The 24280-nt window shown below is 46.4% G+C and overlaps 2 protein-coding genes across 2 annotated transcripts in view; both read right to left on the bottom strand.

Annotated features, from left to right (window-relative positions):
* Positions 1 to 4458: 4458 nt before the first annotated feature.
* Positions 4459 to 24280, bottom strand: part of LOC110334050 (transmembrane protease serine 9-like) — a 38460-nt gene continuing 18638 nt past the window's right edge. Inside the window, exons 13-17 of the mRNA XM_021215893.1 lie at positions 12487 to 12613; positions 10352 to 10616; positions 8516 to 8772; positions 8183 to 8316; positions 4459 to 4920 (exon numbers count right to left, since the gene is read on the bottom strand). Of these exons, the coding sequence (XP_021071552.1) occupies positions 4768 to 4920; positions 8183 to 8316; positions 8516 to 8772; positions 10352 to 10616; positions 12487 to 12613 (936 nt within the window). The 3' untranslated portion in view covers positions 4459 to 4767. The remainder of the gene's footprint in view (positions 4921 to 8182; positions 8317 to 8515; positions 8773 to 10351; positions 10617 to 12486; positions 12614 to 24280) is intronic.
* The window catches only part of Klk6 (kallikrein related peptidase 6), a 7023-nt gene continuing 5812 nt past the window's right edge, over positions 23070 to 24280 (bottom strand). The window contains exon 7 of the mRNA XM_021196287.2: positions 23070 to 23263. Within this exon, the coding sequence (XP_021051946.1) occupies positions 23105 to 23263 (159 nt within the window). The 3' untranslated portion in view covers positions 23070 to 23104. The remainder of the gene's footprint in view (positions 23264 to 24280) is intronic.

The following is a 24280-nucleotide window of genomic DNA, read 5'->3' as shown; positions in this document are numbered from 1 at the left end:
GGGGTGCTACCTCCCGAGCTCCCTTCTACCAGGTAAACAAGCATCCCCCCTCCTCCCTCAGACTGATGGTGAGTAGCCCTTGACTTTCATCTTAGCTAGCTTTCAGCCTAGCTCCTTGCTTAGAGCTAGGTCCTATGGCTTCTGTGATGCTTCCAGCTCACTTGCTAACTAGCATAAGTGATAGCTTGTCTTGGCCAGGGCTGCAGAAGGGTTTGGGTGAGATCCTCTCAGCTTTATCCAATTTATCTAGTGTAGAGTCAGAGGGGTCACGGGGCATTGGCCTCTCTTCCTTGTTATATCTGATAAATTATCTCTCCCCCATTGAAATGAGCCAATTCAAGCCAGATTAAAATATATATAGGCAGGTTTAGCCTGAAGCTGAGAGTTTACTGGCCCCAAGGAAGGAGGCCAGGGAAGTCGCCATGGGAAGGGAGAGAAAAGAGAGGGGGTAGAGAAGGAAAGAAAGAGCCCAGAGGCAGAGTGAAGGGGAGAGCAGGAGAGAGCCAGGAGACCAAAATGTCTTGATTATATAGAGAGGAGCCTCTGGGGGAAGGGCAGCCCAGCCCCCACAATGGAAAGTTCATGGTTGGGGGCAGGGTATGCCAAGTGGGGACTGAGGAATGCTGGGAGAACCTGGAGGGCAGGTCTGCTTTGGTATGTAAGATATGCACCTCAGTTCCTTTTCCCGGAGTCTGAAACCAAACAGTGTTTATGTGTCTTGGGTTCTCTGCTCACCTTGACTCTGATCCTGAGTCCAAGTGCATCCCAGCTCCGCCACTTGCAACAAGCAGGTTGTAGATAGGACCTGCATCTGTGAGACGTGGAGAATCCACCATAAGCTTCCTTGCTCTGTTTCCACCTTAGCTACAGTAAATGTCGCGCACCCAGTGTCTTTATGTGTATACATATTCGTGTATGGGAGGGTACGTTGGTGTGTGGAGGGCGGAGGTTAATGCCAGGTGTCAGTTCTCGGGAACTGTCCACTTGTTTTATGAATCAGATTCTCACTGGCCTGGAAGGCACTGAGTAGGTTAGGCTAGCTGGCCAGCGAACCCCAAGGATTGCCCTATCTACATGTTCTCTCTGTGGTGAAATGTGAATACAATGTACCCTCTTTTCCATGAGAGGATTAAATAAGGCAAAACACCATTAAAAATGGAATAAAAAAGTTGCTTGGCAGAAATTCAGATCCCCCCAGGGTCAGCGCTTCCTGAAACCAAAACACATATGCTCCAGGTTGCACCTCCTCCCCAACACTGTGCATTGTTGTTGGCTGTGCCATTCTGGAGTTGGCCAGCCTTCTCATAATGTATAGCTCTGGTCATTGAGAACATAGCACGGTGCCCCTTTTACTCTAAGAACCTAGTTGAGCAGGGCATGGTGGGACATGCCTTTAACCCAGCATTCAGGAGGTGGAGACAAGTTTGTCTCTGTGAATTTGAGGCCAGCCTGGTCTACATAGCGAGTTAATAGAGAAACCCTGTCTCAAAAATAACATCACCACCACCACTACCACCCCTACCACTACCACCACCATCACAAACAAACAAACACCCAGTGGGACCCACACTGTGCACACATGGTTTAGGATGGCTACGCAGCCTTCTGCAGAAAGAAAACATCCTGGAGGTCAGCAAGGTGGCTCAGTTGTTAGGAGCACGGACTGCCAAAGACCTAAGATGATCTCCCAGCACACAAACTGGGGTGCTCAGTAGGTACAACTCCAGGGGATCCGATGCTCTCTTTTGGCTTCTGTGGGCCATGTACTCTTGTGCCCTATCCCTTGACAGATATACATAAACAAAAACTACATTTAAAGACCTCTGGGGGCTGGTGAGATGAATCCACGGCGAAGGCTTTCTTCGCTGAGCCTGATGACTTGGATTCGATCCCAGAATCCACCAGGCAGAAAGCAAAAACTAATTCTCAATGCTATTCTTTAATCTCTGCAAAAAAGATCCCACTAACTCTCTCCAAAAAAAAAAAAAAAAAAAAAAAAAAAAAAATTGAAGAACCGTAAAGGTGGAGCTGGAGTGATGGTTCAGAGGGTAAAGTAACTAAGTGGCTGCTCTTCCAGAAGTCCTGGATTTTGTTCCCAGCACCCAGAAGGTGTCTCTAGTTGTAATTCCAGTCCCCAGGGACCTGATGCCTTTTCTGGCCTCCATAGGCGAACACTGCACCAGGTGGTGAACAGACATACATGTAGGCAAAATACCCACACACATGAAATAATATGTATTTAAAAACAGAAAAGAAACAAACACCTGTTTGGGCTCCAGATTCATTCACAGCACACCATGAAGCCCAGACATCAGCACAACACACAACACACAACACACAACAGTAAGTTGCTTCTCTTTTAGCCTCAAGGCCTAGCTAGAGTCTGGCTTTGTCGCCTAGACGCAGCCCTGAGGGAGAAAATCTGTGTTAATCACAGATTTCATATGATTTCCGTGTCAAAATACCCGAGATAAACAACTTAAAGGGAGGAAAGGTTTATTTAGGTTTGGAATTGTAGGGGGTCTAAGTCATCTCACCTTTGGGTCTGGACAAGTTGAACATGGCTAGGGTGGCTCTGGCAGGCCTTGTCCTTCTCTTTCAGTTCCTCTGCCTTGCTAAACTGTTAGATTACATTCCTAAAGCTAGCCACCAAAGTCTGTTCCCTTATTTGGCCACTTCCTCCTCTGGAGGCTGACTACGAAGTATTGAAGTCCAGCAATCAAAAGCTCCCTTTTGGCTCACCTAATTAACATGTCCAATCAAAGTATACATCGCACCCAGCCCACTCTAACACGGACATCCCCTCTCTTCTCTTCTTGAATGTTTGACCTGCTACCTTTGCTGCTATTTGCTGCCTGAGTCAGAAACCAGCCACTGTTATTTTTCTTTCCCACTTAATAAAGGAGCTTTCTGTGAAAACAGGTGTTTGTGTTTAAGCTGGGGTCTGAAAGGGAATCCCTATGTATGCATGCATGCGTGTGCATGCACATGTATGTGCATTTGTGTGTGCATGTATGTGTGTGCATGTATGTGTGTGTGCATGTGTGTGTGCATGTGTACATGCACACATGTACATGTATGTGTGCATGTGTGTGTGTGTGTGTGTTTGTATGTGTCTCCTTTAGGTCTGAGGTGAGTTAGGTCATCATGGCAGGACCATGAAGTGAAAGAGGCTGCTCAAATCTTGGTGACCAGGAAGAAAAAAGAGAGAGAAAAGAATAGAATCCTGACATCTTCAAGGGCTCATCTCCAATGACCTAACTTGCTTCCACTGGGATCTGCCTCTCAAAGGTCTTGCAGCTCTCTAGATATCTACCAGCCTGGACCAAGCCTTTGGCACATAAACCTTCAGGAGACAGTTAATATCAACACTATGATAGTATCAGAATATACATCACTGGCTTGGGAAGAGGTCAAAATTCAGCATTTGAAGTGTGTTTTTGATTGAATGTACATTGTTTTTGCAGCATTGTACAGTTAAAAACAATCCCAAGTTGAATCACCTTATGCATTGGTGTCTAAGCCACGTATTCTAGAAATTATGGTGGAGTTGTAATCGGGGGGCTGCTATGCTTCCTGTCACACACATGCTTTGACTATGGTCATGGTTAGCTAATAGTATTAACTAGATGAGATCTAGAGTCACCTGGGAGATAAGCCTCTGGGATACCTGTAAAGGAGTTCACTGAGGCAGGAGGACACACCCTGAACGTGGGCAGCACCAGGCTGTAAGCTGGGGACATCCAACCCATAAGCTGGGGACATGGTCTGACTAAAGAGGAGGAAGCCAGCGAAGTACCATCGTTCATCTCTGCTTCCTGATGGGATGCAATGTGAGTGCCCACCTTAAACTCCTGATCGCATCCCACGGTGGGCTGCATGCTGGAACTGTGAGCCAGGATAAACCCTTTCTCCTTTAAGTCGCTTCAGTCAGGTACTTAGCCAGAACAATAGAACGGTAACTAAGATAGTTGCTTTTGTGAAGCAAGTGTAAAGTCACCTAAAGACCACCTGGGGCAAATGTGTCATCCTAGAGGAGAAGCCACTGTGGTGTGTGACTGAGGATGGTCTCCATCGGTTCATGTATTTGAATGCTTGGTTCTCAGTTGGTAGAAATGTTTGGAAAGCATTAGGAAGTATTACTTTGCTGGGAAAGGTGTCTCAGGAGTGGGCTTAAATGCCCATGCCATTCCTAGTTAGCTTTCTCTCTGTCTTGTGGTCCTGTCTCAGTATGTGAGCTCTGAGCTACTGCTCCAGCAGCAATGCCCACCTGACTGCCACCATGCTCCTCCCCATGATGGCTCTGGTCTTTAACCCTTTGAACTGTAAGTCCCATATAAACTCTTTCTTCTATAAGTTACCTTCGTCATGGTGTCATTGTCTTGATATATGATAGAAAAATAATCAAGATATCTGCTTGCCCACAGTCGCATGGCACAGGAGGGGAAATATCAAGGGGGTTCTTCCCATGTTTTTTATTTTGGGGTCTAAATCTGAGTTACGGCTGAAGAAAAGGCTCAACTCTGGGTTTATGGATGGGTCCATAGGTAGCGATGGGTTTTAACACAATTTAGACGTTTCAAGAAGTGTTCCTAGGGTCTGGCTATAGAAATGGGGTCAGTCCACCATGGGGGATGGTGATCTTAGTGCCAAGAGACATAGAGCAAGTTCTGGAGAGACTGACATTATCTTCAGCATTCTCAGAGAGGGACAGTGCTCCTCATTGCCGTTGGGTGGCACTGGTTCCGCGGTTCCTGGTGTGGCTCATTAGTTGGAGTTCATGGTGTCTTTAATCCACTTATTGAACTCGCACAGGTTGGTGTAGACACCTGGTCTGTTGGGCTGAGCACAGGGGAAATCACCCCAGGACACAAGGCCCTGTAGCTTGCCATTGCAGATCACAGGACCTCCAGAATCACCCTGTGAGGGAAGAATGGAGGCCCAGAAGGAGGCAGGGGTGTGGTGAGGTCGAATGAGGAGGGACAAGACATTCAGTACCATGTGTTAACCAGAAGGGACCCGGGAAGCAGGTACAGGCAAGGGTGAGGGGGCCAACAGGATTGAATGTAGATGAAACAGATGGAAGTGGAGAGAGAGAGAGAGAGAGAGAGAGAGAGAGAGAGAGAGAGAGAGAGAGAGAGAGAGAGAGAGAATGTTGTCAGTATTTTACTTCAGGTTCAGCTTGTAGAAGCCCACCGGCCAGACTCTAGCTAACACTACAACCTCCTCCAGCTCTGTCTCTGCTAGCTTTGTCATCTTCTGCTTTCTCCTCACAAGATGTCTAACCTGTTTCCTCTCTCCCCCCTTTTCTATCTATCCATTTGTCCATCGGTCTGTCCATCCGTCCATCCATCCATCCATCCATCCATCCATCCATCCATCCATCCATCCATCCATCCATCCATCCTCTATTTCTGCTTCCCTCCCTCCCCTCTCTTCTTTCTTTCTCTCATTCTTCCTTCCTGCCTGCCTTCTCTCTTCTCCCCTTCCCGTCTTGTCTGGGTTTTGGTTTGAGTCATGGTCTTTCTATGTAGCTCAGGCTGGCCTGGGACTTGTGATCCTCCTGCCTCACCCTTCGGAATACCTGGGATGATAGTCCTACGCTACCAGGCTCAGGCGCTTTCTCAGTGAGTTTTCTTTCAATCTTTGCACCGAATTTTGAGAGTCTATCAGTTAACCTCTCCGAGCCTGTCAGCTAAGGCTCACGATAGCTGCCGGCTGTGTTAAAGAGTGGATGCCTATAAGTAATGTGACACGGAGCCAGTCCCTAATCAGCCACCACAGCGATCTCATTAGTAGTGTCAATCTTGCAGGCGTTTACCATTGTTGCTGTGTATGTATGTGTGCACACCTGTGTGCATGCACATGTGGGGGTCAGAAGACAACCTCAGATATCATTCCTCAGGCACTGTTGAACTTGGGGGTTGGAGCAGAGTCTTTCCTTGGCCTGGAGCTTCCTGATTCACCTAGGCTGACCGGCCGGCAAGCCTCAGGGATCCACCAGCCACTACCATAGCTCATACATTGCTTTCTTCAACACAACTTCTGTGCCCAAAACATATGGATTCCTTTCCATTCTCTGAGCCGGCCAAACGTCCCCCTTGCTGCCTTATGACCCTTGCATAGGACTCTTCCATTTCCTCAGCCTGTGTGAGAGAGACTGGCTCCAGGGTGTTTACAATCTCTGCCTATGTACGTCATAAGGAAGCCCTCCTTGTGATCACAGTGAAGACTGGTCCTTGAGTGTATTCTCTGGTGACTCCTTATAACTTTCTGGAAGAGTCCTACTTGAAAAGTTTCTTCACCATAGGTTTTTAAAAAGTGTACTGTACATTTTTTAAAGATTTGTTTTCATTATGTTAAATAAATGGTTCTCAATCTTCCTGATGCTTCAACCCCTCAACCATAAAATTATTATCCTTCATAACTGTAATTTTGCTACCGTTATCAATTATAATGTAAATATTTGATATTTAGGATGGTCTTAGGTGACCTCTGTGAAAGGGTTGCTTGACCCCCAAAGGGATTGCAACCCACAGGTTGAGAGCCACTGTATTAAACTCTCTGTGTGTATGTGTGTGTGTGTGTGTGTGTGTGTGTGTGTGTGTGTGAAATTGCATGTGGGTATATGCATGGGAATGAAGGTACCAGGGGAGGCCAGAAGAAGGTGGCAGATCCCCTGGAGCTGGAGTTACAGATGTGGGTGCTAGGAGCATAACTTGTGATCTCTGGAAGAGTGACTCGTCTCTTAAGAGCTGAGGAATTGCCGGGCGTGGTGGCATACGCCTTTAATCCCAGCACTCGGGAGGCAGAGGCAGGCAGATTTCTGAGTTTGAGGCCAGCCTGGTCTACAGAGTGAGTTCCAGGACAGTCAGGGCTACACAGAGAAACCCTGTCTCGAAAAACCAAAAGAGCTGAGGTATCTCTCCAGCCCTGACCATAGGATTTTGTGTTTTACGTCTGCTTCTTCAGCACTTGGAGCAATGAGGTCTATCCTATATGCACTTTTTAACAATACTTAAAACAAGTTTTCTTCTTTCTTTCCTCATTTTATTAGCATTTGTTAGAAAACTGTCACCTAACGAGTTCAGTTACAATGACACCTTACATGTTTGAAGATGCCACATACATTATGTAAAGGGGGCCCCTGAGATGCAGCACCTTTGTGGAGCATTCACCCTATTTAACCACAGGGAGCAGCCTCGAGTTCTCCTCCCCACCTGAATGTGATATGGTAGCTGCTGCATGTCTAGCAAACTGAGATGGATTTATCAGGGTAAAAGGCATCATGGGAAGCAGGGTGTAAATTGTATATTTATAATTGTTACAGATTAATTAAGTTCTGGAAAATGTCACCTGAGAACATAGAGAGGCCACATATATTGAAGTAAACAAAATATAATATTAGTGTTAGTTTCATATCCTTAGTTATTTAATTACTCTTTTGTGGGGCAGAAGCTAGAACTCAAGCCTTGTAGCATGTCATGAAAGTACTCTACCACTGAGCCACGCCCCCCAGCCCCTCACTGGGGACTCTAGGCAGGGGCTCTACCACTGAGCCACACCCCCAGCCCCTCACTGGGNATTCTAGGCAGGGGCTCTACCACTGAGCCACACCCACAGGTCCTCACTGGGGGACTCTAGGGAGGGGCTATACCACTTAACTACACCCCCAAACTCACTTTTTACTTATTTTGAGGTAGCGTCACCCAGGCCAACCTTGGACTTACTCTGTAACCTAGGCTGGCCCTTGGTTTTATTCTTCCTAACTCAGTTTCCCACATATCTGAGATGACAAGCCACTCCCCACTTCTTTTTGTTTTTCAAAAATTGCCTATATGAAAACTGAAAACAAAATGCAGATGCTCAATCTATGTAAGTGTAAGCATCACATAGAACAGTGCCCTGGAACAGGAGCTCTGTGGAAATAAAAGTTCCGGTGCTTGATAAAGTACTGGTAATCAGGATGGTCCTTGATGCGCTGCGGAGGGACTCAGTGGTAAAGGTACTGGCTGCCAAGCCTGGTGGACTGAGTCCAATCCGTGGGACCCAGAGTGGGAGAAGAGAACTAACTTCCGTGGGTTGTCCTCTGACCTGCACGCGCACACTACGATATACGTACATACATATAAGTAAAATAAATGTAATTTTCTGGATAAGTGGAGCTGCATCCAGCCCTTACCTGGCAGGAGTCCCTGCCCTCTTCATCACCAGCGCAGAACATGGTCTTGTCTATCTGTCCCGGGTAGGCGTTTTTACACCTCTCCTCGCTGAGCACAGTAATGTTCAGGCACTGGAGGACTTTCGGGAAGTTATCTGTAAAGCAAGAGAATCAGGATGGGCAGAGAAGAGAGAGAGCATAGCCGGGCATGGTGGTACAAGCTTGCTGCCCAAGACCTAAGCAGGCTGTGACAGGAGCATACACAGTTCTAGTCTGGGCTACTTACGGGTAGCCTGTGCTATGTGGGGAGATTCTGCTGGAAGAGCAGGGACTAGGAGGAACCAGGAAACTTACTGTGGCTGCTGCTCGTTGTCCCCCAGCCAGACACCATGCACCTGGTCCCCTCAACGGCACAGTCAGAAGCAATTTCAACAGGCTTCACCGAGTGAGAGTCATGGATTTTTCTGTTCATTTTGATGAGCATGAGGTCATTGGAGTGGCCAGGGTGGGAGTAACCGGGGTGGGGGATGGATCTGATTCCCTGGAACATCTGCTGCCCAGACTCGTAGACGGGTGACATGGAATGGTGGCCCAGACGGATTCTGAACACTCTGAGGGATAAGTCAATGGTCAGTCCCAGCCCAGCGTTCTGTCCCCCTATCAAAGGCAGTCTCAATCACTCCCCGCCCTAACCCATCCTCACCCCAGTTCCACTCATCTTCAACTCAACTTAATCTCATCCCCGACCTCACTCCTTCCCATCCTCATCCACGACTCAACCCTGGCCTCAACTCCAAATTCCATCTCCCCCGTTTTAAACCCAGTGCCACACCACCATCAACCCTAACTTGACACCTGACCTTATCAGTTTCTGTCCTGTGTGCACCTCCATCCTGCACCCCGCCTACCTGCATCCCATCTTTCACACCAACTGCAACCTAAGCGTGTACCCTCCAGGAACAGTCAGCATGGGTGTTTTCAACCTCAAGTCTAACTATGTGTTGTCTATAATTAAACCATCCTCAGCACCCAATGTAATCATTCCAGCAGTGCGTGGAAGCACAGGTTTATAATCTCAGATTTTAGGCAATAAAGGCCGGAAGACTGGGAGTTCAAGATCATCCTTGGCTGCATAGCTAGTTTGAGCCATCCAGACCTACATGAGTCCTTTTCTCAAAAACAGCAAAATAATGATAAAACAACAAACCAACCCAAAAGTGCTTAGACATCCCTCACTCGACAAACTATCTCAGCTACACCTTTTGTCCTATATCCATTCCTGGTCCCAACTCTGTCAATTCTGTCTCTCTCTCCACCCATCACACTTCCCACTAACCTCCATTCTAGATCCAATCCTAAATTCATCTCACCGTAGGCCATCAATGCATGTGTGCCCAACCCCAACACTACTCTTTTCTCGACCCAAAACCATGTGTGTGTCTCTCAACCCCCATTCAGCTATCTATCCCCATCTCCAAAACCAGCCAGGTTCAATCCCTTTCTTGACTTTAACCATCCCAGTCTCCAATCTAAACCCTACACTCAACACCTTCTCAACCCCATCTTCATAGGTCCTAATCCCAGCTCTGTACCAAACCATTGCATGTGTCTATGTCTCTATATAATCTTTATCGCCTCTGTCTCTGTCCCAATTCATTTTCTTATCCCTATAATAATTTTTCTTAGTCTCTGTCTCTTTTAGTTTGTAATTTCACCTGTCCTTACCTCCCATGCCCAGATCAGCTCTCACAGTGTTTACCTCTTCCCTGTGCTGTTGTCCTCATCAATCCTTCTGTCCATCCATCTTCTAAGTTCTCCTCTACCATGGATCCTCCCACTCATCCATCTATCTATCTATCTATCTATCTATCTATCTATCTATCTATCTATCTATCTATCTATCTATCTACCTATCTATTCATCTATCCATCCACTTAACCGCCCGCCCACCCATCCATCCACCCATTCACCCATCCATCTACCCACCCATCCACCCATCCATCCACCCGCCCACCCATCCATTATCTACCCATCCATTCATCTACCCATCCACTCATCCATTCACCCACCCATCACCCATCTATTCATGAACTCATCCAGTCAACCTTCCCAACACCTTCCCCAGTTCTGTCTTCTCCTGTCCCCATGTCCCCAGCTTTCTTTCACCCTCTCTTCTCCCGGCACACTCACGGCTTCCTGCAGTGTGCTGCTGTGAGCAGCCACCGTGGGCTGATCAGCACGGCCCCACAGTACAGCTTGTTGGGCCCCAGAAGCAGGGCGCCCTGCCATGGCTGCGCATCCTTTTCGCAGTCTGACCCATTCACAATTCGAGAGCTGCTATCTGAACGGGTGTCCTCCCCAGACTTGGAATCCGTGCTGAGGTCTCTGTTGGTCCCAGAGGGTTTGGTGCCAGAGGGGTTGTCACAAGAGGAAACATCGCCAGCAAGAACAGGCTCTGAGAATAGAGAATGGGTGGAGAATAGGTGGGGTTCAGAAAGGGGCTTAGACTAGCGCTCTTACAGTCAGAGACTGGGACCCACCAAGCTGTCTGACTTGTCCCAGGCTTTTAGATAAGGAGTCGGGACCAGGACTGTGGAGGGGGGGGGCAGGGATTATCAGAGATATGGGGATATAAACAGAGCTGTAAGGGTGAGGCTAGGAGTGAAGGATGGGATCAGGGCAGTCAGGTGTGGCCAGATCTATAGGGGTGGGGTCAGAGCTGTGTGGGCAGAGCCAGGACCACAGGGAGGGAGCTTGTAGAACAAGCCAAAACCGCAACTCAACCAGCAAGTTGGGATTTAGGACAGAGAATCCTGGCTCCAGTGGTCTTCCTGGACTTTGTGAGCCCCAGGGATTCCTGACATCTCCTGGTAATACCTGGAGAGAAGGAGGGCGCCCTGGGGCAGACCCTTAAGGGCAAACCAGGCTGGAGCATTGAGACCTAACTTTCAGAAGTGGAGTCAGAAGCCAAAACCAGTGGCATGAGCTGGTCACCCCACTTATTCTGGAGACTGGGACGCCAGGATGTCAAGTTTAAGACCTGAGAGGCTGGGGACTTGGAATTAGTCCAGGGAGAAGTGAGGTAAAGGTCATTTGGGTGACAAGTCCCACAAAGGACCCTGACTTTGTAAAGGGAGGTGGAGCTAAACTCTGGAACCGCTTACAGCGAGTGGGTGGGGCCTAGTGAAAAGGGGCAGGCTCTGGGGCTGAAGCCTGGCCTAAGGATTTGGTGAGAACAGAAGTGGGGCGAGCGCTCTTGGGTGGAGCTTGGGGTGGGGGACAGGAAACGAGGACTCTGGAAGGTAAAGCTCACTTTCTGAATTCTCACACAGTTCTGTATGCACTCTGTCCCCACTCCTCACTCCGCACAGGCTAGTCACTGTTCACGGTCCTGCTAACGGCCCAGAGAAGGGATGTCTCAGTGCTGTCTGCACCCACGGGCACATTCCAAGAACACACGCATTGTGTCCAAATGCACCTGCTCCCAAATGACAGGTGGTCTCTCAGGAGCTCATCCACCTGAGTGACAGGTGGGAGTGTGTGGATGGGAATACACAGACACTTCTGTACACAGGCCTGTGGACATGTCACACTTAAAGGACATCTGTATCTCAATTTCCAGCATGGCACAGTGCAAGAAAACCATCTCAGTAGCTATGGTCAGTCACTTCTCACTCAGTCTCTTGAGGCAGGGTCAGGAACCCCAGATACAGTGCCATGAGAACACATCCAGCTGCACTTGCAGGCCCCCAAACACATCCCAAGAATTAGAAATAAGGGGTCTGGAGAGATGGCCCAGCAGTTAAGAGCACTGGCTGTTCTTGCAGTGGACCCGGGTATGGTTCCCAGTGTCCACGTGGCAGCTCACAACCACCTGCAACTGCAGGTCCAACTGAAGCCTCTTCTGCCCTTCTTGAGCACTGGCAAATGCATAATGCAAAATATCTTTACAAATACACACATAAGATAAATTAAAAACAAACAAACAAACAAACCGGTAACAGCAAAACATACAATGGCACACAACTACAATTCTACCTCTCAGGAGGCAAATATAAGAGGATTAGCCACAGGTTCATGGCCAACTTGGTCTAAATAGTGATTTCTAGACCAGCCTGGACGACACGGCATGACTCTGTCTTGAAAATAATAATAAATGAAAAACATAAAAGCTCTTTCCTTCTCCACAATACATAAACAGCCATGGGGCCCACAATTAATTGTGTAACCACAGAGGCACAGACATGCATTCACCTGGTCCCGGAGACACACCCCGTGCTCCACAAAGGCAGTCTTCCCCGCACACTTAAGGGGACCCTGGTTACCTGAGACCCCCAGAGCCAGAGTTGTGATCAGGGTAGCCATTGTCCATTTCCAGGGGTGTCCTGCCCTCGCCATGACCGCTGCACCTGGTAAGAAATAGAAGCCGAAGCTAAGTGGTTCTGGAGAGGCCTAGGTGGTTGTGGGAGTGTGTTCCACTTTCATCACCATCTCTGCCTCACCATTAGCACCCAGGGACCAGCAGTGAAGGGGAGGGACTATCAGCATCTTGCAGTCCCTGTGAGTGTGGACAGCAAAGCAAGGCAGGGCGGGGTGAATCCAAGATAAGACAGCCAGGTCAGGTTCCTTTCTTTCCTTACCTGCTGAGACCCTTCCCCGGGCCTCCCCTGCCACTTTGCCCCCGTTCCCTGGGCAGTGGGTCTGGTTCCTAATATAGCTGCAGACTTCTCAAGCTGGCCTGAGCCTTTCAGCCACCACCTCCTCCTCTGCTCTGGCACCTGATATAACCACCCACTGGTCCCTGGGGCACATTCCCAGGCAGTGAGGTTCCTGTCGGTCTGGGCCCCAGCACTCACTCTTCCTGCCTCCCCTCCCCTCCACCCCCCACCCAGCGCTGAGCACCACTCCCTCCCTCCCTGGCCCTAAGGATGGGGAGGGGTCCTCAGCGCAGGCTGGGCCTTCCTCATGCCTGGCATCTCACCAGCTCCCAGGCACTCTTCCCGAGCAAGGATTTCTAATGTTCCTTTTTTCTCCCCCCAGTCACACTCACTCATTCATTGCAACTCCGTGTCTCCTGTCTCATTCATCCAGCTTTGTTTGTAAAATTCTTCTACCTGGGGTCTAGCTGTCTGCCCTTGTGGAACCTTTCAGAGTCTGTCAACATTCGGCACCCAATGAGTCTCTGTCAGTGTGTTTTCCCCCATCTCTCTGTCCCCATTTCTGCCTGTCTGCTTTTGTGTGTTTCTCTGCCCTTGCCTCCTATGTATCTGTCTCTCTGTCACGGATTTTCTTGGTCTCTGTACTGTCCCTTTTTTCTCCTTATGTCTCTCTCTTTTTCTCTGTGTGTCTGTCTGTGTTTTTCCCTGTCTCTTCATCTGTCATGTCTCTCCATCTCTCTCATCTTTATTCCCCTCATGTCTGTGCCTCTGAATATTGGTTCTCTGTCCCTTTCTGTCTCCCTATACCTCTCCCTGTCATTCGGACAGGGGAGACAAAGCCATCCGTAGAAGAAACTCCAGCATCAACTCCCACCCCTTATACTCGGTCCCAGGCTAAGGGTCAGCAAGAGCTAGGGAAGCAGGCTGCCCCCACTAGGTGCCCAGGTCCAGCCGGCACAGCCAGACATGGATGACACAATTGGGCAGGGCAGCCTGTTAATGGAAAAGAGGCCAAGAGCCAGGACCAGTGGTGGGTGGCTCCGAGCGCTTTGGGAAATGGGGCATTGGATGGGGAGTAGAGCAGCACCCCTCCCTGTCTGATATTTACCTCCTGCCAGCCTCACTTGCCCTCTTCTGCATCCAGGCTGCTCTTTCTGTCTACGTGCCCACTCTGGTCTTCCACAGGGGAGCAGGAACCCAGATCTGTGAGCCTTGTGTCAGACATGAACTTTCTCCATATGAAGACGTGCAGATGCCAATAGAGGGGTCGGAGCCTGGAGTGGGCTCTACTGCATAGGAGGGAAAAAGAGCCAAACAACAAAACCCACCTTGAGGTTTAATGTGATTAAATGGCTATGACGTCAGCTGCTTATTCCTCTGTGTTTTCTTTCACTTATACGGTCTTTTTAAGTTCAGCTTGCAGTTGTTAAATGATTTACTTTTAAAATTGCCTTATATTATATTTATTTACTACTTTATGTATCATTTTATGTATTTTATTTGGTGTGTGTGTGTGTGTGCGCGCGTGCATGTGTGTGCACACATATATTCAAGTGGAGGTCAGAGGACAACCTGCAGGAGTTCAGGTCTCTGTTCACTACGTGGCTCTCAGAGACTGACCCTAGGTCATTAGGCTCAACAGCAAGTGTTTCACCTGCTGAGTGGTCTCCTCAGCTCCTGTTTTTGTTCTCTGAGATAAAACCTTGTGCTGTAGGCACATCTTTAATTTTTGGCTAGGATTTTATGTGTGAACCACCACATTTTGATAAAAGCCAGTCTCCTGTAGCAATGTGTTCAAAGCTATTCCTCACTTTCTCTTTTATCAAATTCAGAGTATCCAGTTTTATGTTGAGGTCTTTGATACACATGGTCTTGAGTTTTGCAAAAGGCAATCGATATAGATCTATTTGCATCCTTCTATGCACAGACCAGCACCATTTGTTGGAGATGCCCTTTCCCCTCATTACATAATGTTGGCCTCTTTGTCAAAACTCAGGTGTCTGTAGGCGTATGGATTTGTGTCTGAGTCTTCTATTTGATTCCATTGATCATCCCGTCTGTTTTTATGCCAATACCATGCAATCGCTGTTACTGTAGCTCTGAAATTAGGGATGGTGCTACCTCTGGAAGTCCCTTTACTGTACAGGAATGCTTTAGTTGTCTTACTGCTCCAACTAGAACTTCAAGTACTGCATTGAATAGATATAAGGAGACTGGGCAGCCTTGTCTTGTCCCTGATTTTAGTGGGATTGCTTTGGGTTTCTCTCCAGTTAGTTGGATGTTGCCTATAGGCTCGCTGTAAATTGCCTCCCTTAGGTCTGGTATGTTCTTGGTATCCTGATCTCCAATACTTTTATCATGAAGGGTGTTTGGAGTTTGTCAAAGGCTGTCTTTGATATCTAATGAGTTTATCATATTTTTTCTTTCAGTTGTTTGTGTGATCTATTATATTGACTGATTTTTTTTTTTTTTTTTTTTTTTTTTTTTTTTTTTTTTTTTTTTTTTTGACTCAACCTGCATCTTTGGGTTGAAGCCTACTTGGTCGTGGTGGGTGATCTTTTTGATGTGTTCTGAGATTTGGTTTGCAAATATTTTATTGAGTATTTTTGCATCCACGTTCATAAGAGAAATTGGTCTGTAATTCTCTTTTTTGTTGAATCTTTGTGTGGTTCAGGTATCAAGGTGATTGTAGCCTCATAAAGTGAATTTTGTAATGTTCCTTCTGTTCCTTTTTTGTGGAGTAATTTGAGTAGTATTGGCATTGGCTCTTTGAGCATATGGTAGAATTCTGCACTAAAAACTCTGGCCTTCGGTTTTGTTTTGTTTTGTTTGTTTTGTTTTGTTTTTTGTTGGTTGAGACTTTTAATGATTTCTTCTATTTCCTTGGGGGTTACAGGTCTATTTAAATTGTATATTTGGTATTGATTTAACTTTGGTAAGTGGTATCTATCAGGAAAGTTATTCTTAAAGATTTTCTAATTTTGTGGAATACAGATTTTTAATCATAAAAGTGATTCTTTGGATTTCCTCGGTGTCTGCTGTGGTGTCCCTCTTGTTTCTGATTTGTTAACTTGAATTCTCCATTTTTAATTTAGCTTAGGTAAATACAGGTTTGTCTATCTTGTTGATTTTCTCAAAGAACCAACTCTTTGTTTCATTGATTCTTTGTCTTGTTCTCTTTGCATCTATTTTATTGATTTCGGTCATCAGTATGATTATTTCCTGCCATCTACTCCTCTCAGGCATGCTTACCTCTTTTTGTTCTAGAGCCTTAGGTGTGCTGCTAAGTCTCCAATGTGAGCTCTCTGTTTCTCTCTCTCTCTCTCTCTCTCTCTCTCTCTCTCTCTCTCTCTCTCTCTCTCATGTAACTACTTAGTGCTATGTACTTTCCTCTTAGCACTGCTTTCTTTGTGTCTCCTGTGCGTGGTTAGGCTGTTTATCCATTTTCGTTAGATTCTAGGAAGTCTTTAATTTATTTCTTTCTGTCTTGATCCAGTTTTCATTCACTAGGGAGTCGTTTAGTTTCCATGAGTTGTTTCTGTTGTTTCTGTTGGTAAAATCCAGTTTAATCTGTAGCAGTCTGATAGGATGCAGGGGTTTATTTCAATCTTCGTGGGTCTGTTGAGACTTGCCTTGTGACTGAGTATGTGTTCAATTTTGGGGAAAGTTCTCCTAAGAAGAAGGTGTATTCTTTTATGTTTGAGATTTGTTAAGGCCATTTGAATTATAACATCTGTTAGCTACAGTATTTCTCATTTTAGTTTTTGGCTGTATGGCCTGTCCATTGGAGAGTGGGGTATTGAAGTCTTTCACCATCAATGTGTGAGTGTCAATGAGAGATTTAAGTCTTAGTAATGTTTCTCTTACATACGCTGGTGCCCTTGTGTTTAGGGTATAGATTTTAAGATTTGAAACATCGTCTTGGTTTATTTTTCCTTTGACGAATATGAAGGTTTTTTCCTGTATCTTTTGATTAATTTTAGTTTGAAGTCTGTTTTTGCTAGATATTAGAATGGTTACACAAACTTTCTTCTTAGGTCTGTTTGCTTGGAAACTTTTCCCAACCCTTTACTCTGAGGTGATATCTCTTTGATATTGAGATGTATTTCTTGTATACAGCAGAAAGATGGATTCTGTTTTAGCATCTATACTGTTGGTCTGTGCCTTTTTATTGGGGGAGCTGAGTCCATTGATATTGAGAAACACCAATGATCAATGATTATTAATTCCTGAAATTTTTTGTGTGTTTTCATAGGTATAGTTAAGCTCCTTGGGTTATAGTTTTCCTTCTGTAGGGCTGGATTTATAGATTTATAGATAGTTTAAATTCAATTTTATTATGGAATGCCTTGTTTTTTCCATCTATGGTGATTGAAAGTTTTGCTGGGTATTATAGTCTGAGCTGGCATCTGTGGTCTCAGAGTCTGCAAGACATCTTTCCAGGCCCTTATGGCTTTTAGTGTCTAAATTGAGAAGTAAGGTCTAATTCTAACATATGTGCCTTTGTATGTTCTTGCTATTTTTATCTTGTAGTTTTTAATATTCTTTCTTTGTTCCATATGTTTAATGGCTTGGTTATTACGTTGTGAGGAGACTTTCTTTTCTGGTCTAATCTATTTTGGTGTTCTGTAAGCTTCTTGTACTTTTATAGGCATGTCCTTATGTTAGGAAAAAATTTAACTAAGATTTTGTTGAAAATATGTCTTGGGTGTTTGAGCTGGTATTCTTCTATTACTATTATTCTTAGCTTTGGTCTTTTCATAGTGTCCCATATATTCTGGATAGTTTGTGTCAGATCTTTTTTAAATTTAGCATTTCCTTCATCTGATGTATCTATTTCTTCTATCATATCTTCAATGTTTAAGATTCTCTCTTCCATCTCTTGTAGTCTGTTGGTAAAGTCTGTCCTGGTAGTTCCTGTTTGAATTTCAAAATTTTTCACTCCCAGAATTTCCTCAATTTTTGTCTTCTTTATTGCTTCTGTTTCCATTTTTAGGTCTTGAGCTGTTTCATTCATTTCCTTCAACTATTTGCTTGTTTTTTCTTGATGTTCTTTAAAGGATTTATTCATTTCTTTCATTTTTTAATTTGTGTTTTCCTGGATTTCTTCATTTCCTCTTCAAGGATACCTATCATCTTCATAAAGTTGGTCTTAAGGTCTTCTTCTTCTTGTGCTTCAGCTGTGTTGGAATATTTAGAGGTTGTTGTAGTGGGTAGCTGTGTTCTGATGGAGACATATTGCCCTGCCTCTTATTGATTGTGTTCTTAACACTGGCATCTAGTCGTCTGGGGTTGGGGTGATTATAGGTCTAGGTGCTAATTTCTGAGTTTGTCTTTTTTGGATGGGTTCCTTGATTTCTGTTTCTTTTCTGGTGTTCTGGCTGATGTGGCTTGTGATTGAATAAGGATCTCCACCTCAGTTGGAGGCTAGGACACAATAATGAGGAGGGGGAGGAGAACTGGGGATAAGGCAGAGGGGGAAGAGAGTTGAGGAGGTCCATGGGCCAGGCAGCCAACCTGGCTTCCGGTCAAGCAGGGGCTCTCCACCCAAGTTGGCACAATGATGATGAGGAGAGGTGGGGGTTGGAGATAAAAAGGGGGGCATCGAGAGAGTGAGGGAAGGCCATGGGTGGGTGGTCTACCTGGAGTTCTGATAGGTAGTGTGGTCTCTGGTGGAGCAGGGGTCTCCTCATGAGTTGAGGGCTGAGACATGGTGATGAAGAGGGTAGGGGGACATTGGGAATAGTGTCAAGCCTGTGAGTACCAAGAGAGTGGGGGAAGTCCTCAGGCCAGCAGCCTTCCTGGAGTTACGGTGGCCTCAGGTTGATCAGGGAGTTATTGTTTGTTTTTAATAATCCACTGAGTTCGATCAGTGCTGCCTGCATGTACATGGTATGGGGCCATCCATTGGAGCACAGGCAATGTGCTAGGGACCATCTCCCACCACAACCTAGCTGTTTCTCCCCCAGCAGCTACCAACTGCTAACAGCGCCTCTGCTAGAGCTAGGGCTTGCGAATGCCCCTCTCATCCATGATGTAGGATTGATGGGCTTCATCTTGTACAGGACTTATACAGGGTAACCACAGCTACTGCACATTCATCAGTGCAGCGACCATCTCATATTTAGAACACACTGTTTAAACGTACTCCTCCGCAGTTTCTGGCTCTTGAGATATTTCTTCCCTCTCTTCAGTAAGAGCCTGATGGAGAATTGGGGTGATTTTCTTTCTTTTTTTTTTTTTTTTTTGTGATGCAGAAGTTCTGTTGATGGATGCGCATTGTACCATTGACTATTCTCTGCATTTTGACCAGTTGTGAGCCTTCTGGGGGTTTCTTCAGAGTCATGTTTATGAGATCATTACAATACTATTTTGTCCCATTTACAAACTAAGTTAAGGCGACACTTTCAAACATTTTAAATCTTATACCTGAAAAGAACACACTCACTGTGGAAGTCATTTAGTTTTTAGACCAAAAATCCAGACATTTTGTAAAGTTTCTTATCCAAGCATGTTATAATTGAAAATGTTACTGCTCTTGCATTCTTTCAAATATCCCAACACTGCATATAACTTGATGTTTGTAGTTACAAACTCAAAAATCATGTCTTAAGAGGGATGGGGGGGGGCTGGTGAGATGGCTCAGCGGGTAAGAATACCCGACTGCTCTTCCGAAGGTCCTGAGTTCAAATCCCAGCAACCACATGGTGGCTCACAACCATCCACAACGAGATATGACTCCCTCTTCTGGTGTGTCTGAAGACAGCTACAGTGTACTTACATATAATAAATAAATAAATCTTAAAAAAAAAAAGAGGGATGGGGGATGGCTTGGTGTAGAGTGCTCTTCTAGTAGGCTTGAAGGTGGATGGTCCACCCCCAGTATCACAAGGAAAAGAAAAACAAAAGAGATTTATTTAGAGTGTGGGAAATGACCCAGGGGTTAGAACACTTGCTATACAAGTATAAGAGTGAATGCAAACCCACAGAATCTGAGTAAAGTCAAATATGGCAGCATATCTCATAATTTCAGCACGTCTGGTGGGATGAGAGACAGAAACAAGAGAATCCACGGAAACTCAATGGTCACCCAGTCTGGCAACACAATGGTGAAGAAGAGACCCGGTCTCAAGCGAGGTGGAAGAGAAGTGACCCCTGAGTTGTCCTCTGACCTTCACAAGAGAGCCTTGGCACATATTCATCTAAATTCACACCCATAGGCATGCTCACACACACACACACACACACACACACACACTCACAGAGTGTCTTAGTCAAGGTTTCTATTCCTGCACAAACATCATGACCAAGAAGTTGGGGAGGAAAGGGTTTATTCAGCTTACATTTCCACCCTGCTGTTCATCACCAAAGGAAGTCAGGACTGGAACTCAAGCAGGTCAGGAAGCAGGAGCTGATGCAGAGGCCATGGAGGGATGTTACTTACTGGCTTGCTCGGCCTGCTTTCTTATAGAACCCAAGACTACCAGCCCAGAGATGGCACCACCCACAAGGGGCCCTCCCCACTTGATCACTAATTGAGAAAATGCCTTATAGCTGGATCTCACTGAAGCATTTTCTCACCTAAAGTTCCTTTCTCTGTGATAACTCCAGCTTGTGTCAAGTTGACACAAAACCAGCCAGTACACACACACACACACACACACACACACACACAGAGAGAGAGAGAGAGAGAGAGAGAGAGAGAGAGAGAGAGAGAGATCATTTTTGTCATATGAGTAAATACCAGATGTATGGTGATTCTGCTTAAAAAGCAATCTACACCCAGGGCCAATCCTAAACCTTTCCACACTCACTTGTAAAAGGTGATGTGTTGAAAGATGCCTTCAGTATGGAAAACAGCTGGACTCAGACTGCGGATGCTTTCTGTACCTTTTGAAGTTTCAAAAGCCCATGCCACGCCCACTCTTACTCTCACTTCCCACTGTAAGCTCTTAGCTTCTGCTCCAGTGCCAGGCCTGCCCACCTCCCACCCTGCTCCCTGCTGAGAGGGTCTTTGAGTCATTGTGTGAAGCTGTCAGAGCGCTCCCAGTTAAATGCTTTTTAAATCAGCTGCCTCGATCATAGGGTTTCATCACAGCGACAGTAATCCTAACTAAGCCATGTGGTGAGAAGCCTGTGTGGCTGGATCAGGCTACTTTCATTGTACCTGTTATCCACCTTGGAGAGACAGCTCCCGACTCAGGGACCCAGTCACCTATTTTCTGGATTTTTTTTCTTGGTGACTCTGGTCAGGTGCATGACTGCATCTGCTGCTCCTAACAGTTGGAGCGTGCTGCTTGAGACTGCCTGGCTGTTACAAGTTCGTCTTCCCATGCGCTCACCATGTCAGCTCTCCTGTTCCCCATTGTGATTGACTATAAAGTCAGTCTTTCACTGGTTTTTAGGCTGAAGCTCTAGCAGAGGCTTGCCCAGCATGTACAAGGCTCCATGTTCACTTCCCAGCGCCACGCGTAAAACTGAGCTTGCTGTGCACGCTTGCAATCGGAGCACTCAGTGGGCGGAGCCAAGAGGATGAGAAGCTCAAGGCCATCCTCCCCTGCATAAAGTTATCCGTCTCAGCTCTGAACTGTTCCTTTCTCTCAGTCAAGCCCGGTTCCCCTGCCTGGCCCTTCGTTGGATGTCAACAGGCATGCCACGTACTTCTGCCTCAGATCCCAGCCTTCAGTGTCTGGTGTGGTCTCCAGAGACTCTCACACCCAGGATGTTCCCTCATTGCTAGTGCCACCCACCCGACCTCCACACCCAGACATCTTTCTTCAACCCTGCCCCAGCCCCAGGTCCACCTCTCCCCTCCCTGCACCACCATCCAAAATGCCTCCCACACCCCACAGTTATGTTCTCTTCCCTTCGTCTCACTGCACATATGGCTGCTCTCAAACTTTCTGTGTCTTCCTATGACCTCCAAGATAAAGTGCTTGCCTCAGATGCTGGTCCTTTATGATACCTGTCTGCCATCGCTCTTACTTCTACCACAACCTTACAATCCTCTCACCTTTGTTTGTTTGTTATGCAGTCCAGGCTGTCCTGGAACTCACTTGTAGACCAGGATAGCCTCAGACAGAGATCCACCTACCTCTGCCTCCTGAGTGCTGGGATCAAAGGTGTGTGCCACCATGTCATGCCCAGCTTGGCAACACGGCTGGAATTTCCATGAGCCTTACCATCTTCCAGACGTATTCACCAAAATATTTAATATTCTATTCAAACTAAACATAAACTAAAATAACCAAAAAGGCATAAATCTAAATTAATTTCATGTGTCTGAAACAATGACTATAATTTGTCAAAAGTGTTGCAAGGTTATACTGACTCTCAGCTGATACATATGTATTTGTGGTTTTTGCCTTCAAAAACTCAATGCCTTCCATGCTGGGCTGTCGTTGGAGGATGTGGGTAGAGGAGTCTAAGCTGTCACGGAGTTGAGACAAGATGGTGTTTGTTACTTTAGTCACTTTAGCAGCAGCAAAAATCAGGAGATGAAGCTGGGTGTAGTGGCTCATTCCCTTAATCCCAGCACCCTGGAAGCAAAGGTGGGTGGATCACACACACACACACACACACACACACACACACACACACACACACACACAACCAAACCAAACCAAACCGAACCACAACAAAAAATGTTTTACTATTGAGCATCTGAATCAAGAGTCACTCTTGGTTTCTGACTCAAAAGAAAGGACTCTTTGGTGTAGTGGGATGTAGCCTTCTCACCTCTTCTATAACACAAAAGCTTGAGGGAGAATCATCCAAGATGGATATCCAATTGGGTTGTGGCAGTGGGCAAAGCTAGGCTTCTAAGAAGGAGAAATGGACTAAAGAAAAGCACCCACTGTGCACCTTTTACTGGTAGAAGTGAATGAACACTTATTCCTTATTCTTGCTGTAAGTGCTGTTAACCTCTGAGCATTTCTCCAGCCCCAGTAGTATCCCAATTTTACAGATGAGAGCATTCACACTCTAAAAGAAAAACACTTCCCAAGGGTGCCCAGACTGCTAGTGGCCACACTGGGATTCCATCTGCTAACCACACCCGTAGAGTATCCTCCAGTATTGTAGCCTGTATCCTCCAGTCTCCCTGGGGATGCAACGATTGCGCAAAGTAGATTTAGCAGTGTTCTGTGCTCTGTGTCACTACATTTATTAAGTACCAGGGTCAGAGCTGGACGTCTGAAGGCTCTGAGAGCAGGGCAGGGTTTCTGGGAGAGTATGGAGCCAGCTAGGGTCAGCGGCGTCGTGGGTGAGAACTGGATGTCTCATGTCACAGCCACTTGCTTCTGAGGTTGTTCTGGATCCATCTGACATGAGTGCAGATATCAGTGTAAACACCTGGCTTCTTCTTTGATCCACAGGGCATGTCACCCCATGACACGAGCCCTCGGAGGTGACCCCCACATACTAGGGGACCTCCGGAATCACCCTGTGTGGAAGAGAAAGAGAAAAATCAGAAACTCACATAGAATGAAGAGGAGGAAGGGGAGGAGCAAGAGTAGAAAGAGAAGTGGCAGTGGGTGGGTGGGTGGGTGGGTGAGGGGGCGGAAATTAGAGAGTCAGAGATACTTGGAGATTGGTGGTCATGCCTGTCATCTGACCTGTTCAGGATGCCACGGAAGATTGCAAGCTTAAGGCTAGCTTGTGCTATGTAGGAAGACCCTTTCTCAAAGTAAAAGAGGAATGGGGCTCTAGTTCACCAATAGAGCGCTTGCTGAGCACGCATAAGGTCCTGGACTTAATTCCCAGGAAAAGACAGAGATAGATGAGGTCCTCCGAGATACCAAGTTCCACAGTGGTATAGGTGAGAGAGGGGGGGTGTTTAGATAAACCATCCATTCAGGAGGGAAGGTTGTTAAGACATAACATGTTCTAAGGAAGTTGAAACTTTGCACCCCACGGCAAAGATCCTTAAGCTCAATAAGCAACAACTCAAATGCTTCAGGAAGGAACTGGAGCTGAGTGGATGCACTAGGTCCCTCCTTCCCCAAGTATATACAAGCAGTAAGGACTGCCCAGAGTCTCTCTCTCACAACACAAGCTGCCTGGAAGAGACTCTGACTACCTCAGCTGCAGAGGGAGACACTCTCCAACCTGTTGAGCTGCCTGCAGGCTGTGCTGTGTGCTCCCCATTCTGGCTTTGGTGAGCTGTCCCCCAGGCTGGGGTGAGCTTTCGGTGATGCCCATGAGTCATTTCTACTCCTATAAAGTAAGCCCTCACCCATACTCCTTAGAGTAACCCTTATAAAGCTCATTGGTTCACCAAGTTGGACTTGGGTGTCATTCATTGGTTTGTTATTGCTTTTCTGTCTGGGATGGATACATGTTTATTATCACCACTGCAGGAAGAGTGTCACAGGACAGAGAGAGACATCAAGGTCCATAAAAGTAAAGGTTATTAATGGAGAAGAGGGAGAGAGAGAGAGGAGAGGAGAGGAGAGGAGGG

This window comes from Mus pahari, chromosome 1 (assembly GCF_900095145.1).
Source record: "Mus pahari chromosome 1, PAHARI_EIJ_v1.1, whole genome shotgun sequence".
NCBI lineage: Eukaryota > Metazoa > Chordata > Mammalia > Rodentia > Muridae > Mus > Mus pahari.
The sequence above is the reverse complement of the archived record's forward strand: the minus strand, read 5'-3'. Positions and strand labels throughout refer to the sequence as shown.